This window comes from Perissodus microlepis, chromosome 19 (assembly GCF_051167445.1).
Source record: "Perissodus microlepis isolate ML-2025 ecotype Zambia chromosome 19, ASM5116744v1, whole genome shotgun sequence".
Taxonomy (NCBI): Eukaryota; Metazoa; Chordata; class Actinopteri; order Cichliformes; family Cichlidae; genus Perissodus; species Perissodus microlepis.
Window position 1 is genome coordinate 18,024,825 of NC_140479.1, and position 16,828 is coordinate 18,041,652.

The following is a 16,828-nucleotide window of genomic DNA, read 5'->3' on the forward strand; positions in this document are numbered from 1 at the left end:
TCAGAGTGAGAGATAATGAACAAATGTGACTGATTGTTTCTGATCTGTGTTGCTGTAAATTACTGCTGCATCAGGAATTGTTTTGCAGAGCTCTGGTGCATACAAAAGCTACGTTTAATGTGATTTTATGTTATTCAGCCCTGAGGTGTTTAGTTTTGGTGATATCTATTAATCTCTGGTCTGATCTTGCTTTTTGTTTCCTCTCTTATCTTCTTTCTCTTTTTGTTATTTATTCTGTTTTTATATTTTTGTATTTTTTCTCCTAACTCTTTCACTGATCTACTTTTTTCTTTTGGTTCTTTCAACTCTTCTTATTTACTCCTATCCTCTGTCACAGAACCAATTTCACCTGCAGATGTCAGCCCGTGTGCCTCCATCAACCCTGGGAAGTTTGCTCCTTGCAGTTTTGCAGGGGGGAGATGGTGGGGATAGGGATAGAGGAAGCCGGGGGGACAGCTGGGGAGGAGCAGCTGTAATCTGCCCAGGCTGGGACGAAGGCGGTGATGGCTTACTGACCCACCTTCAGAAGTACAGTGGTTCAACCTGGCATTTGTGGGACATAATCAACCTGACTCGCATCACAGGGAGCAGAGATAGAAGAGGGGGGAGCAGTGTGGAGAGAAGGGAGGAGCAGATGGAAGAAGAGGCTTTGAAGATCATCTCCACCCGTTTCCTGCGCTCCCCCTCACCTGTTTCGTCTGTTCTCCTCCTGGGATCCGACCCTGAGTGTCTATCCTCCGTCCTTCGGGCTGCTCAGCGCCTCGCACCATCACTACCAGCACTGCAGTGGATCATGGGATATCCCTTGTCTCCAGATTCGCTGCACACTTTAGGAGGTCCTCTTGGACTGTTAGCCTATGGGGAGGTCGGCCGCAAGCCAATAAGCTTCTATATACGGGATGCTTTGCAGCTGATTGGCCGGGCGGTCACTGCAGCAACCATGGTGAGGCCAGATTTGGCACTCACTCAGAACATGGTAAATTGCTATGACAAACCCAACCGACATGAACAGCCCTCTTCTGGACAATATCTAGCCAGGTAAGAATGTACAGGATACACCAACTAATTAAAGGGTTACTTCACATAAAAATGGCTAAAATAATGTCTTTGTTCACCTCTAATAATATTTAGCTATATAGGGTTTTTTGTAACAAATTACTCTATTTGGCAGCTTTGATCTGACTAGTGAGTACACACGACAGAGACAGCAAGTATATATTTTTTTGGTATACAGACTGACAGTGCAGGAACTGGTAATTCTTATTAGTCCTATGCAGTGTAGTTTGTTGCTATAGGCACCCTTACAGATAACAGTCGGGGGTATGGGTTGATTTGATGATGCTGATGCTGATGCTGATGCTGATGCTGATGCTGGCTATAAGCTTTCACTTTTACTTTAATCTCAATTTGGTTGTTTAGCAAAGTCTAGAATTAGTGCCTAGTGTTACTTGATCATCATTAAACCCCACTCTCTGTCAATGTTGATGCACTGAGATCAACTCCAGAGTTTTATGGTTTAGTTTAGAGATGATAGTAATACCTCCTCTAAAAATAAAATGTATTGTTTCAAATGGCATAAGACTAGCTTTATACTCTCTACACTCTATACTTCCCTGCAGCTACAGGTTCACCTTAAATGACTCCTGGGTTTCTGAATTTTTGCACATAGTTTTACTATTTAAATCACCGACTGATTCATAGAAGACAGTGAAAAACTGCATTTAAAATTCGCTGGTCACATCACTAAATACATGCTAGGTCGTTAGCTTTCTGAGTGACATTTTGACATTTTTGTGAGGAGTTGCTGGCTCCACTTGTGGTACTGTATGCTCTGGTTGCTGCCCTTGTCTGTCCTTTGCACCATGGGGGTGGTAATTTCTGAATAGCACTGTCATACTGGAGGTGGGGAGGAGGTCTTTATGGCATACAGATTGGCAGACTGACACCAGAGGGGTTTTGTGTGTTTCTGTTTGCTGTTGCTCCAACTCCTGCAGCTTTCAAAAAAAGGCTTCTGACAGCTTTCACGGGTCTGACAAGGTGTGGTCTACGATGATAACCACAGACACATGGGGGAAAAAAACTGATTGAAATACACATTAAACCTTAAACATTTTAATTTGAGACTGAAACTTGGCAGAAAAACGTAAATCCTCGCATTTGGACATGGAGTGCAAAAACCTATCACACTCGCATACTCTAGAAATCCTCTTGAGCAATATGTGGCTGATAGTGCATGATGCACTGAAGCCTGCTGCAATAAACTCACTGCAAAGTTAAATATTTTTTCTCTAACAGTTGACATGGATATACTTCAAAGGGTACAATGGATAAAACAGCATGCATCCAAGTCATGTGATACTGGTGAGGGAAGGATTTGTGGTAGGAGCTGGGTCCACAACAAATATTGAGCCCACGTGGTGCCTGCCAGCTGAGAGTGATCATAGACAACAGCCACATAATCACAAGCTGGATTCTCACAGCACTCTGTCCGCAAAGCACTTTAGTTGAGCACTGGGATCTCAGAACCATGGGGCATGGAGGGCCACAGGCTTTTGTGGAAGTTGTGTTATTGAACATCCATTATTAGAGTTTGAAACAAGTTAATTAGGTTCAGAGTAGCGCCGCCACGATAGATTTTTCACTTCACGGTTATTGTGGCCAAAACAACTCACAATAATGATAATAGGGCAAACATTTTGATAAATTGCTTGCCTAAACCACAACAAACAAATGCCGCTGATGAAAGCAGGGGCCAGTATGTATACAAAGTTTGAATTTAAGAGCACCAAACTGTAGCGACTCGATCAAGCCAGCAACCATGCAGATGTTAGAGCAGTTTAACAGACCAGCTTTAAATGACTCAGGCGATGTGTGACAGAGAAGCTGCAGAGACAGAAAACATGCAACAGTGGTAGTCACTTTACTTTAGTCAGGCATGAAATGCGCTGATAAGCTGAGGCTGTAGTGTAGTCCTACTTAGTGCAAGGCTGTTACTGAAATAGAAGAGACTGAAGAGGTAAACTGGAAAGAGAGTTTATAACCCTAACCGGCTTTTGATGGACCGTTTATGATATTATCATATCTATATTTTTAATATGTTGTAAAGTATTATGCAAAATTCCTTAGCCGCCTCTCATTTCTTGATATTTTGTTTCCAAGGAGCCAGACTTTAACTCATCAGTTTTTGTTAAGTGCAAAAGTTCTGAATGGCTGCTGAATGTCTTCAAGGTTTTTCACTCATTTTCACTCTTGAATCACTTATCGCTGGCCTATCAATTATTCATTCAGTTGAAGTTACAAAAAACTGGCAAAAATAGTACGGATTGACAGGTGTAAAATTACATTTTCACCATCAAGGTGATTTCCAAAGAGCTATTAGCTGGAAACTTGGCATATCCCTGCATAGTGGGCCCTTAAAAAAATTTAAATAAAATGGACAAATGGAGGATAAAAGAAGAAGTGGCAGGACTAAAAATATCCTTAAAATAGGAAGACATACAGCAAAGACCTGGCACGGGACCAGAGAGATGCATCTAGCCCTTCACATGATCCATCTACTGTTTATCAGAAACCTCATTAGAAATTGTCTGACTGGCTTTCAAGCAGCAATTTTTAAGGAATGAAAACGGGAAGAAAAGGCTGAGGTATGACAAATTATACAAGAACTGGACTGAAACAGTTCTTTAAGGAGTGATGAATATAAATGTGAAACTTTGGTTCAAATAATCATCAACATATACGTAAGAAGTCAGGAGAGTAGTGTAACTGTGAGTGTCTATGGCCATCTGTATAACACTCTGTCATGATTTGGGCCAGTGTTTTAGCCAGTGGTACAGGGTTTTTTTTGGGCGGGTGGGGTTGATGAAATTGATGAATGCAAAAAAGTACAGTCAGATTTTGATCTATGTAATACCATCTGGAAAGAATCTGATTGGTAACCGCTTCATCTTTCGGGATGGCTATAATCCCAAACACACTGCCAATGTAGTAAAAGGATACCAGCATATAAGAACACACAGACAGGCCTCCCAGGGTACTACAACATTATTTTCATCTTAATATCACACCAAACAATCACATCATGACTAGTAATGGTTATTTAGTAAATATTTGATTTTCTATAAGTTGTGTTTTATATGTTATTGGTTTATTGGCTGAATTATGTTGTATTGTTTTTCTCTTCTTTTACGACTGTATGAATTTTAACACCATGGTTGTTAATCTTAAATTTGTAGTCAAAATTTTACTTTGCGTAACACTTTAGTTTTTCCCCATGTGCCAAATGAATATCATTTCAAGCAACTCTCTATTACACTATATTTTAGAGACAATTAATGAAGCTAAGACTGCAGCCAAGGTATATATTTTATCAGTTCAACATAAGCCTATTTCTATGAAGATATAAGTTTTGCTTTGTTTTTTTATTTAAAGAAGAAAAGAAAATAAGACATTTTTAAATGACTCAAACTTCATCAGGACTCTAGGGAAAGATGCAATCTTTCTGTGGGCGACCAATTGGCACATGGTTTAGCCTATCAGAATAAACTATTTATAATAGAGTTCTCCCCAATATAGTCTCAGTGACCTTTGTTCATGGCCAGTGAAAGACTGATAAAAGGGGTTGTTCTATTGCACTATTCAAACTCATGCACTTGTTCTCCAGTGTACTCCCTGATTCTTATCCCTCGCCTCCAACAGCCAGACACGGCAGTTCTCCGGAGAGCCTTAACAAAGCTGGAGGAAGTGAGAGACTTCCACATGGAAAAGGCAATTAACAGCTCAATGCCCTGGGGACAGAGTGAGGAAAGCAGGGAGGGAGGGAGGATGTCTTGAGATATTAGCAAGTAAAGAAGGTATGAGAGGATGAGAGGATACAAAAATAAAAGTTACAAAATTACTCTTTCAAAGCAATGAAGATAAAAATATGAGAAACTAGCCACTTTTGATGTTGTTCTTCCGAATGTCCAGAATCACAGAATCCCTAGGTGCTTATTCCCAAAAATACATTAGAGAGAAGGGAGAATGTGGTCAAAGACAAACAGATAGATAAAAGAGAGGAAGTAGGGTACAGCTAAAGAAAAATAGAAGTAAAAACAAAGGAAAGGAAGGACACACTTGTGTGGAAAAGGATGTGAGGGAGGAGAAAAAGGAGGAAAAAAGATAGGGGGTTGTTGTTATCAGAGTGAAATCTGCCAGTCAGTGCCATCTCACTCAACACAAGCTGCCACGCTGATTCCATCTCCCCCGAAGAGATTACAACCAATGAAACAAGCAGGCCTTGTATCATTCCCGACAGACAGGCAGACAAAGACGAAGGGAGTAAACTTTCCTCCAAACTGAAGGAGGTGGACTGACAAGAGATTGAGACACATGCTTGGGACAGTCTTATAGAGTCATCATTTACCGACCACGCCACTGACATTTACTCTGAGTGCGTAAACCTGGGCCAGGTGTTAGGGAAGGAAGCCATCCCTCTCTGACATAGCTGGGTGACTTATCAACCTGCTGTGAAATCCAGAGTCATCCTTTAAATACAGCCTCTGGCCTGATGCTACAAAAACAATCCGCAGGACCCATAACTAAAAGGTGGTGCAGCTTTAAAGTGTGCAGTACATTTTTTTTACACCAATGCTCTTATCCCTATATTATGTCACACTCCTATCTCACCTCTTATCTCTGGGCATGAATCCAAACGTGTCACAAACAGTGGGAGAGGACCCTTTGAGACCTTGCACTTTTCTCCTTGGATAAAAGATGTAAAGCTTACAGTGTGGCTATTTTTTTTTTTCTTTCTTTGGCCAGCTTAGACTAAGAGTCTGGAGTTGGTTGGCTTGATGAATCTGCTGTCTATTGGATATGATGATTCAGCTGTGCTATTACCATGAGTGATTTCAGCTCAAGGCAAGGCTAGCACTTTCACTTTATGGCCACAGAGACAGAAGGGAGCTGCCGATGAGGAAACATAAGTTAATGTGAAAGGGAACGGGGATGGCTTCCAATCAGAAGCATTTTTAATCAAGTTCTTTACAATTATGTTGATGTTATAGTAAATCACAATGAGAGGATATAGGGCAAGGAACTAAAGCGGAATACATAAAACCTTACATATATTCACATTTTTATATCAGTCGCTGTGTGGGGCAGACAGGCTTTAGTAAAGGCTAAACTTGGAGGACAGGTTAATGACCCACAAGATAAATTTAGCCTTTTCATTATCCTTTGGATATTCCATATTTAATGAAGAATATTCTCAGCTGCCACAATCTAAGCTAATGCATGCATATAACCTAGTGATGAGAGTGAGAAAAGAAGAAAAGATGGGGGGGAGAACTAAACGCAAGAGGATAAACCTGTTTTCTGTTCTGTGAAAGGACTCCGGCTCAACCACCCGTTTCTATAATGTGGAAGGAAAACTTGCCATTTCTAGCCTTGACCCAGACATCATCAACAGTCCCGGCACGGTTCAGCACCCATACTGAAATGGTCCCTGCATACTTTAACATTTAAACAACCACCCCTATGATTTACAATGACCTCATGACAATCCCTTATGATCAAACAGAACTCGCATGGCTTGATGATGTCCGCGTGATCGACTGCTAAGACATGTGCAAAAAAATCCCTGTGTGGTTCAAGAGGCCAGGAGAGATTTATGTGCGAATGGGGATTGCTCCTCCTAATGTGTGGAGACGAGTGAGCCGAATAGCAATGACTGTCTGTATGGACTGGCAGATAGGAGGAGAAGACCCTCACTGCACTGCATTAACTTTTAATTATGACTCTCTGGAAGATGCAATTACCCATTAGAGACTAGACTTGCTTAAGCTCTGCAACCACACTGTAACTTTTTTCTTGCATTAGCCCCATTTTCCTTTTTTCATAAGCCTTTTTTCATAGACTATGTTTAGTGTCATCTGTATAATATTGCAGGCTGTACTTTTTTAAGGTGGATGTCAAGTTTATTTTCTATATTTTGTTGGCTTCCACTTATTATTTGTTCTTTTTCCTTTGTCCCTCGAGGTTTCTCTCCAACACTTCCTTCACCGGGGCCACAGGCCTGATCCAGGTCGATGCTGGTGTTTCTCGGATTCTGTCCTCCCAACTGTTTCATGTATGGAGTCTGAAGAGAGGTGCTCTGGGGCAGCCTGCTTGGGTTACTGTAGGCCAGTGGACCCGAGGTCGACTGGAGTTGGAAGGTGGCATTCTGGGACTGGTGGGAGGGTTCATGACCAGCCAGGGACAAGGTCTTGGAGCCGGGGTGAGGGGAGGGGATGGCCAGGGTGACGGCAACTTTGGAGGTCGCTGGAGGCCGGGACTTTCAGTTGAAGGGCACCGCCTCAGGGTTGTGACCCTGGTGGAACACCCATTTGTCTTCACACGGGAGGTGGACGAGGATGGATTGTGTCCAGCTGGACAGCTTTGTCTGGACCCCAAAACTAACCAGTCTAGTATAATACATGGCCTTTTTAACCAGCTTCACAACTCAAATACTACAACGGTAGACTGGGATGGCACAGGTGAGTGTTATTTTGCCATTTGTCCATAGAATACTGTCATTATAGAACCATTATACTGTAGAAGTGTAGTACTTGTCATAAACATTTTAACTTGTACTGTGAGCATCTGTACTGTGACTTCTAATTTATGGCCTCTCCAAGCTTTTCTTACATAAACCCTCAGATCTTTTCCTTTCAGTTTCAGTGTTGCTGTATTTGGCTGGCCATGTCTCTAGAGCACATATGAAAATTTGAGGTAGAATCAATAAGGGATTGCACCAGGTCAGTTTAGTTGAAAATATAACAGGGTCAGGGTCAAGGGCTACACTCACCAGCTACATCTTTCATGAATGAAGAGCATATAGGAATTCAATCAATAAGAGATCAAGAGTATTTTGTCAAAGATGTACTACTACAATATTTCTTTCACACATGAGATTATCTGCAGCTATACATCCAGTCCACAGCATAGTAATAACAGTCAACCTGACTTTCTTTAACTTTAATCAGCCGATTGCATATGGAAGCTATAGGAAAAATGTACATTTTTGCAGGTGCAGGTACTAAATGTTGACGTGTACTGTGAATTTATTCAGTTGCCATTGATAGGATTAATCGTTTCAATGCAGAGGGGTATTTACACCTTTACATAACATAACTTACAAAATATTGAAAATAAAATTCATGATGGTTCATTTGTAAAAGAAGTCCAGAAGCCAAGCAAGAGCAACGGGGACGCTGCTGATGTTGATTAAGCGATATTGCAAGGAAAATGTTTGCCAGAGCAGTTAAAATGGCAAACATGGCAAGAACTTAAAAATTCATATTGTAGCAGCTCCATTACATCTTGCCAGCTCTACTTTTCTTTAATGAGTTTGAGGGTTGTTAATTTTTTTTTATCCAAGTACTTAATGTGAATAAATGTAGTCCATGCCAGGTCATAAAAAATGCCAAAGCTGAAGAGTAACGTAAGAATCTATCAACATTTTCCTTGAGCCATGGTTGTTTGTAGACAATTCCCATATGTGCAACCACATCCAAATCATGCATATGAATGTCCGGCTGGATGTCACACCATCATCATTTCTTTCCTCTCAGAACTACCAGAGGACCTGAGAAAGTGCTGCTATGGGTACTGCATTGACTTGTTGGAAAAGCTGGCAGAAGATATGGGCTTCACATTCGACTTATATATTGTGGGAGATGGAAAGTATGGGGCGCTCAGTGGGACAGGACGCTGGACGGGACTGGTAGGAGATCTGCTGAGCGGAACCGCCGATATGGCCGTCACCTCTTTCTCTATTAACTCTGCCAGGAGCAGAGTCATAGATTTCACCTCACCCTTCTACTCCACCAGCCTGGGCATTCTGGTACAACTGCTTGAAGTCATCATTAATTGTTGGAGGTTTAAACTTGATTTTTTACGACTGTAGAATTCATGGCATGTCCTAAAAATGTGCTCTGTTTTAAGTTAAAGCACTGCAGTCCTCAGTGTTACTTTGACTTTTTATGCCTCTGCCGGTATGATTAAATCATTTGGCCTGCAGCTACTTATTGTTCACCCTAAGCCCCCTCACCTTGGTATTGTAGTAAGGAGCGGGAGATCATTAGTTGAGAGTGTATGTTAATTACTGAACTTCAAAATTGGATGCAGTTTAAGAGTGTGTAATGAGTCTAAGAGGCATTTGAGAGACAGAGTCCTCAAACATGCTGTAGCTATTCTTTGATTGGTTAGCATTTCCCTCTATAGCTGACAATCTGCAACGCATGATATGATCTGACAATACGGCTCCATTTGAAAATGAGATATTCATCATTTTAAAAAGTGATTTCTTCTCCTGGCTGAATAATAAATAGCACGGAATAAAAACAATGTGTGCATTTTTTTTTAAACTAATTTGCAGAGGAGTCATTAACAGAAGTTTATACAAACAATGCATGGCAATCAACGGTCTCAAGTCAGCTTCTTGTGTTTGCATTTGATCCAACAGGTCCGTAGCCGGGACACTGCAGCTCCCATTGGAGCCTTCATGTGGCCCCTCCACTGGTCCATGTGGGTGGGTATTTTTGTCACGCTGCATCTCACAGCGCTCTTCCTCACCTTGTATGAGTGGAACAGCCCCTTTGGCATGACACCCCATGGCCGGAACAGACTACGTGTATTCTCCTACTCCTCTGCTCTTAATCTCTGCTACGCCATACTGTTTGGACGCACTGTCGCCACCAAGGTAACAAAGCTCTTCTCTCTGTGATTAATTGGCATCATGTGGGGCGGGGCGAGGAAAAGTCATTGCAAAGAAGAGGGGGAGGGGATGCTTTATGGGAAAGTGTACGCCAATGGCAAAGGAAAGTTGAAAGAGGGTGCTAGAGAGAAAAATGATGGAGATGGCTAGGGAGAAGAAAAGATTGATAGGGGATAGGTTAAGAAGGTAGGCAGTGATGAAGTAGAAAGGTACAGGGAGGATAATGTGCATACAGGGACAGAAAGGTGAAAGGGTAAGTGAGTGACAGAGAGTGAAGAAGTTATGGTGAGGATGATGGGGCTCGATGAAGGTGGTGAAAATGGGAGCAAGTTGAGGTTAGCTCCCCAACGCAGTCAGACCCAAAGTTAAAAACAAGAAGGCACGGAGAAGAGGGCCAGTGAGGGGGATAGGAAGGTAAGAAGGTGAATCAGGAAATAGGTTTCAAAAAGACGGTATTAGGAAGGCTGACAGAGGGATGGTGGGATGGGGTTGAAAGGGTAAGTGGGTAAGCAGGGATGAGAAAAGCAACAGATTGACAGTGACGTGGAGGTGGGCAGAAAGGGGATGATGTAAAGGAGGGGGGGCATGCGAGCGGGCATAGGTTAATATCAGGGAGAAACAGAATTGCGAAAGATAAATGGAAGTCAAATCCTCAGACTGAGGCAAATTTATCTAATAACTTGAAAGCAACTTGAAAAACAATGTCTGTTACTTCAGAGATTTTTTTAAAAAAAAGGACAACTTATTTTCATGACATATGTTTGGTATGAAAATGTAAATTACAAATATTAAATGTACCTTTGGAGTAACAGCATTTTTCAAAAACTTGTCAGATTTAACAGATCGTGTGACACCCACAGTCACACTGGTGCACAAACACAATCTCAATGTATTTGCCAGTGAATAACGACTCTGTCTTCTGCAGTCTTTGTTTTATATAGCCTCACATTGTTCCAGAATCAATCATTAAGATAACTTGCTTGCTTTTCAAGTTTCCATGCAGTGACATCTTTTCCTTAAATTATTCCTGTCCTTATAGTGAGATTGCCGCTCATAATATTTAAATAAATACAAAACCACATTTTACCCTTAAAGCAAGCTGAGAAAACAACTTAAGTGGAAGAACGGTCGAGTGATTAGTAAGACCTTCCCATTACTGAAAGGTCACAGGTTTGATCATCGCATTGGCGATGTGTCAATTAACAGGTTGTGTTCATTAGCAGCCCTGTGACCTGTTAAAATGTCCTTGAGCAACTCTCTGAACCTCTGTGTGCTGGGTCACAGCCAAGTAGTCAGGTTTACTCAGGCTATGGGAAAGAAAGGGGGAAATAAATTGATTGCTAAACCTTTACTGCTGGGTTGAGTTTTACAACTTGACTTTAATGATCAGGAGAATGTCAAGACAAGGAAACCAACTGAAAATTTTTGTCTGTTTTTAGTCTTTCTGCAATACAAATGCTTAAGGAATATATTTAGGTTTTCCTCTTCTAACATAAGCTGTTATCCTCAACATACCTGACTACTACAGATAGCAATAACTGAGCATCACTTCAGAGGCCAAGCACAAGAACCATTAATCTGTGTGGTTGTGTTTCACAGCAAGGATATCACTGTATTGTACTATATGAAGCTGCTATTGCTATCAGGGTTTAGAGTAACATTAGGTGCTCTGTTTTGCTCTTCATTTCCTTTGATTTTACACTCAGGCAACCCCAGGTAAAAATAACCGAGATAGCAATGTTCTTGTCAACATATCTAACCTTAAAAGCCATTTGAGATTGGAAACAAGTGTGTTAGATGATGAACTGTTGCTTTTAGAATGAATTAGCAGTCGCTTTTAAGTGATACTTGACCTTTAAATTGAACAGGGGTTTATTTTATCTGTGCATTATTAACTTGCAGGATTGTAATGTTTTGCCTAGGAAATACAGCTTTAGCCTTATTATTTAGGCTAATAATAAAATCACAAGTTGTCCATAGTATCATTTTTGTATCCATCAAGTTCACTTTCAGTTACAGCTCCTTTAAATGATTCATGTTTTAAAACCAGTCAGCTAGAAACATCACAGAAGTCAGCCATCCCGCGGGTCAATGTTAGCGTAATTAGCTTTCTAGCCAGTACTGCTAAAATGTCAGTGAAAGCTGCATTTTTAGCAGTTAGAAGAATGCTTTTGTCCAAGTTCACCCAATATATGTTATTTCTTAAAGTTATTTTTTTACACCCTGTGTTACATTCCCAATCTGTCAGCAATGGCTGCAAAAGGCTGCTAGCTTAGCCTCATGGGGGCAACAGGAAATCTTAAAAGGTGTTCAGTTTACAAATGCAGTTGCATTTTAAAAAGCTCACCATCAGCTAACCATTCACAACCAAAGTGGATTGCTAGCAAGCAAACTCACAATATTGGAACAGAGATCTGACAGGCCATGTAAGTATGTGTAGTTCCTCACCTCTACTTTTTGATGAAGGGCATTCTCCTATCTTTCACTTTGGCAAAAATTCTCAGCAACTCTGTCAATGAAATCAAAAGGTTTCATTGAACTTGTTGCCAAGTTGCCAAGCCTCTCCTGTCCACAGGTGTTTCTGGGTAGACTTTAATCCTTTTCAGGCAGGGAGAAGACCTCTCTGCAGATGTGTAATAGGAATGGTGAGCATCAGCCTCAGCAGCTTGCACACTTCAGTTAAAGCAGCGGTCAGTTCATTTCTTATGAATGTCTCCAGCAGCTCATCCGGCAGCTTGTAAAAGTGGGCATACACACGAATGACCTGGTTTAAAAAACCTCAGGCATGAAAATGAAATCAAAGTCATTCCACTTTTATTTCAGAGCAAGATCCCATCCAGGCCTAATGATAACACATGATGTTAAAAGCAATATTCTTTATTATCTCAAACCTCATGTACGGCTTGCACAGCCAGGTTTCTTATGTTCCACCATCTTCTCGGGTATTATTGTCCGCCTCAGTGAATAGCACTGTCTTTTTATCTGAATAGCTGAAAAAGTTGTGAAAGCTGTAACGATAGGCAAAAAGAAATTTTAATTTCTTAAAACTGTTTGTTCCCTGAGGCAGGGCTAAGTTAAACTTGTGCACATGACAGTGAATAAACAATGCATACTGGCATTTCAAATGTCTCGCTCCATCATATGCTTGACAAATGAGATTTATTTCAGGATGGTACTTTGTAATTGTCTCGATCACAACAGTCACTCTTTATCAAAGAGACCAGTCACGCACATTTGTGGACTATGACAATCAATTTGCACCTGTACATGTGCAGTATCTCTCTGGTGTCATGTTGTTTGACTACCATGAAAAGTGCAAAGAATGAAAATCCAGCTCTGTTGTGTCAGGGGAAGAAAAGAATAACAGAATTTTAAAAAAATATAATCCCTGAAGCTCTTGTGACAGCTCTGTTTACTTTCGCTCAGTCAGAGCTAAACTTAGCAAAAACACAAAAGAAGCATATACAGTAGATGAGTTAAAACTAGTTGTGAACCCCTTACTGCACTAACAGTAGCTACTAGTAGTGTTAGTTTGAGTACCATAATTTTTGAGTACCATAATTTACTGAGCAATGCATTTATTCTGTGCTGCTCCATCCACATGTGCAGTAGTGGAAACAACAATAAGAAAGAAAGGAGCGTACCACCATGCTGTTAAAACTTTCAGCCTGAGCTGTGAAGTGAATTGAGAGTATCTAGACAACATGAGTTTTGACCAAGTTATTAAGCAGCTAATTACGTGTGGCTAAGGATTGATAAAACTTCGTCCTGACCGTTGGCTCCACACTGCAGGTTAATGGCAGTGGTTCCTTAGGTTTGTTAAACATGAAACTTTGACTCTCTGAATCCATGTTTTAAGATTGTCATTGCTACACTGCAATTCGAGGGCATAAGGGTAATGATAATGTTAAAAAAAATTATTTGAGATGATCCTCAGTCAAACTTTCCACTTGTAACTCTGCCCTTATTATTAGTGCGACAGGCTTATAGAACAAAAAGCTCACAACAAATAGAACAACAACAATTTATGCTTGTATTGTGCACGCCATTCTCTGTTTCTCCCTTTTGAATTCCCCAATTAATTGTGCAAAGAGTTCTGAAACACTTCAAAAACCTTTATAATGGGTTACAACCTTGTTTGTATAATTAATATCTCATTAATCCCGAGCCCTTACAACACTGGAAATTCATCTCTTTTCTTCTTTTAAGTGGATTTTAATTGGTGGAATAAATAAATGATCACAGTGTTCAGGTGGATTCATTCCCCGAAGCAGCCAATTTCACGGAGAGATATTTCTGACGTGTCACACTAACAATCACATTTTGTTAGATTTTGTGTTTTGCATTAGATGTTCTTTTGCTCTGTTTTAATAAATGGGATTGCCTTTCCTTGGGGAGCAGAACTGCTCTGTTGGGAAAAGGATGAAGAGGGTACATATCTGAAGCTGGGACACATTTGAAAGGACCTTTTTAAACACTTTTTATTTTTTTGCTTTTGTCCTTTCTCACATATATATTTTCAAACCTAGTTTCTGTCAAAGGTAAGCCAAACTCAAGTTTCACCTGTCATACGTCTCCACTCTACAGACCCCTAAATGCTGGACAGGACGCTTCTTGATGAACCTTTGGGCTATCTTCTGTTTACTGGTGCTGTCCAGCTATACGGCCAACCTTGCTGCAGTAATGGTGGGGGAGAAGACGTTCGAGCAGGTTTCAGGAATTCATGATGACAAGGTTAGACCACTTTCGAGGTCACAAACATGCAACTCCAGAAATGTTCGCATGCTACACATATATTCACACACATAATAATCTTACACAAGGATGAACTAATGAGAAGACGGTGAAATATTTGTGAAGGCTTATTGCTTTCCATTTCCCTAAACTCTGTAGGGAGTTCAGGAGTACTGTGAATTTAATATGTGCCCCATCGTGATAGCTGCCCTCTCTTGGGCTAAAGATGATCAAGATGGGAGCTGGGAGTTTTGGAGAACCAAAATTGTTGTTGTTTCCAAGCATCAATTTGTTTGTTGTGTTTTGTGCAAGAAACACACCCATGGCAGTTGATCCATTGTGTGCACTGCCTCCTTTAAAATTGCTGGGCTTTAATATAGTTGTCACTGCTGACTGGGTAGCACTTCTCACATACTCACCAATATGAGAAAACATACCTTAAAGCCTGGTATATACACTGTTTCCCATCCTTCAAGGAAACTTGTTGTTCAGCCCTGAAATCAGAGCAAAATGTGGCGCCTGGTGGAGCAAGGGGCTTATTCAAGAGAGGAATCAAAGTAAATAAATACTTAAATCAAAACAGTAGTCAAGCAAATCAGCTCAAGTACATATTTTACTTATTTTAGCATCTGAAAGATCTTGGGTTCAAGACCTGAAGGAGACAAAAACCCAGGCTCAGGATGTCCCACGCTATTTCTGGTCTCAAGCCTGGATAAATGGGAGGGTTGCAGAGTTGCATCAGCACGGACATCCGGTATAAAAATTGATATCAAATCAAATGCGGAGATCCATCTCTTGTAGCAACGCCTTGGGAATAAGGGAGCACCTTATCTAAACTCCTAAATAGGATGATATCACCTGAATTCATCACTTACATTACATATCCACCCTCTCTTATACCCATGCCTTCCTATTCCATCTCCACAGCTGCACCATCCGTCCCTGGGCTTCCGTTTTGGTACAGTGAGGGAGAGCAGTGCTGAGGATTACATGAAGAAAAGTTTCCCGGAGATGCACGACTACATGAGACGCTTCAACCAACCTACCACTCCAGAAGGTGTACACATGTTAAAGTAAGAAACAATCAAATCCATGGACACTGTCTGAAATACTGAAAATAACCATTTTTACCCTTTTCCTTTCCTGCTAACCTAAAAAAAATCTAGTCATGTTCACATCTCGTATTTGTGGCTTTCTATATTCAGTGGACTTATTTTCTATGCACATTGTGCAAAACAGTTCTACTAATTGCACCAACAATTTGCATGTTACTCGTTCTCTCTCTTAAATATTTATTTTGAATTATTATGAAGAACAAGCTACAAGCTTAATGTAAGTTTTGCTTTGGGGATGATTTCTGCTTTCTTTACACCTGCAATGCTGTTGTGTGCAACCCATTTATCAGCGTTTTCTTATTAAGAGAACACACTGTTTTGCAAGTGCATGTGACAGAAATATGAAGAAGTGCTCAGTGCTCTAGCCGCATGTATTTAAACCATGCATAATCATGAGCTTTTCCTTATCTAGACACACTTCAGCATAAGGTGTAACCGAGGTAAAAACACATAAATTATATTTCATTAGTCCTTGTAGTTTATAAAGAAAGAAATAATTAGACTTTTTTATTAATGAGGGATGAATAAGGGTCAGGGGCAGGCTGATGTAGGGAGTGCTGAGAAAAAATTATTCACTCTGATGTCGAATGGGGACAGAAAGCAGATGAAAGCAAGCACAGAAGACAAGTTTATTTTTGTATCGCATTTAATTTACAAAGGAAATTGAAAATGCTTTACATAAATCATTGAAAATGAAAAGAAAGAGCTACAACAAATTGCACTTAAAAAACAAATTTAAGTGATGGGGAAAATAAAAATGAATGGAAAATCGTAAAAAAGTCAGGGTGACAGAAAGTAGTTCTGTTCATGCAAAGGATGTGGATGAAATAAATGAACCTCATTACAGAAGTTATAAAGATGATCTGAAAGGCTGAAAAAAGGTCATACAGAGGAATCCAAGAAATAATCATTCTGAATAACCAGTTAATTAGACTATGTTCACACTCGTCATTCATTATATTAGTTATTCACAAATTATGTTGCTTTTGTATATTTACTTTTTTATTTATTTTACATGTCCTTCACTCCTCCACATCTAGCAAATCTGTTATTTCCGTACCAGCTGGCTTTCCTTAAGCAGTTGAGGATGAACTCACTTTGGTTTCTGGCAGCCTAAACTGTTTTGCCTTCAGCGGTCTTCTGGATTTAGCTTCTCCATCAGATTACCAGCAATCGAGGATGAGAGTGACAATACATTTAGTATTCGCATTTAGTTTTTGTGGCATCTCATCGCTCATAG

At 40.4% G+C, this 16,828-nt stretch overlaps 1 protein-coding gene across 2 annotated transcripts in view; it reads left to right on the forward strand.

The window, feature by feature from the left end:
• Positions 1 to 16,828, forward strand: part of LOC146365807 (glutamate receptor ionotropic, NMDA 3B-like) — an 83,512-nt gene that overhangs the window by 42,869 nt on the left and 23,815 nt on the right. For both annotated transcript variants that reach the window (XM_084915716.1, XM_084915717.1), the window contains exons 2-7: positions 338 to 1,038; positions 7,021 to 7,517; positions 8,595 to 8,866; positions 9,488 to 9,724; positions 14,327 to 14,473; positions 15,401 to 15,546. In XM_084915716.1, coding sequence (XP_084771842.1) covers positions 338 to 1,038; positions 7,021 to 7,517; positions 8,595 to 8,866; positions 9,488 to 9,724; positions 14,327 to 14,473; positions 15,401 to 15,546 — 2,000 coding nt within the window. The remainder of the gene's footprint in view (positions 1 to 337; positions 1,039 to 7,020; positions 7,518 to 8,594; positions 8,867 to 9,487; positions 9,725 to 14,326; positions 14,474 to 15,400; positions 15,547 to 16,828) is intronic.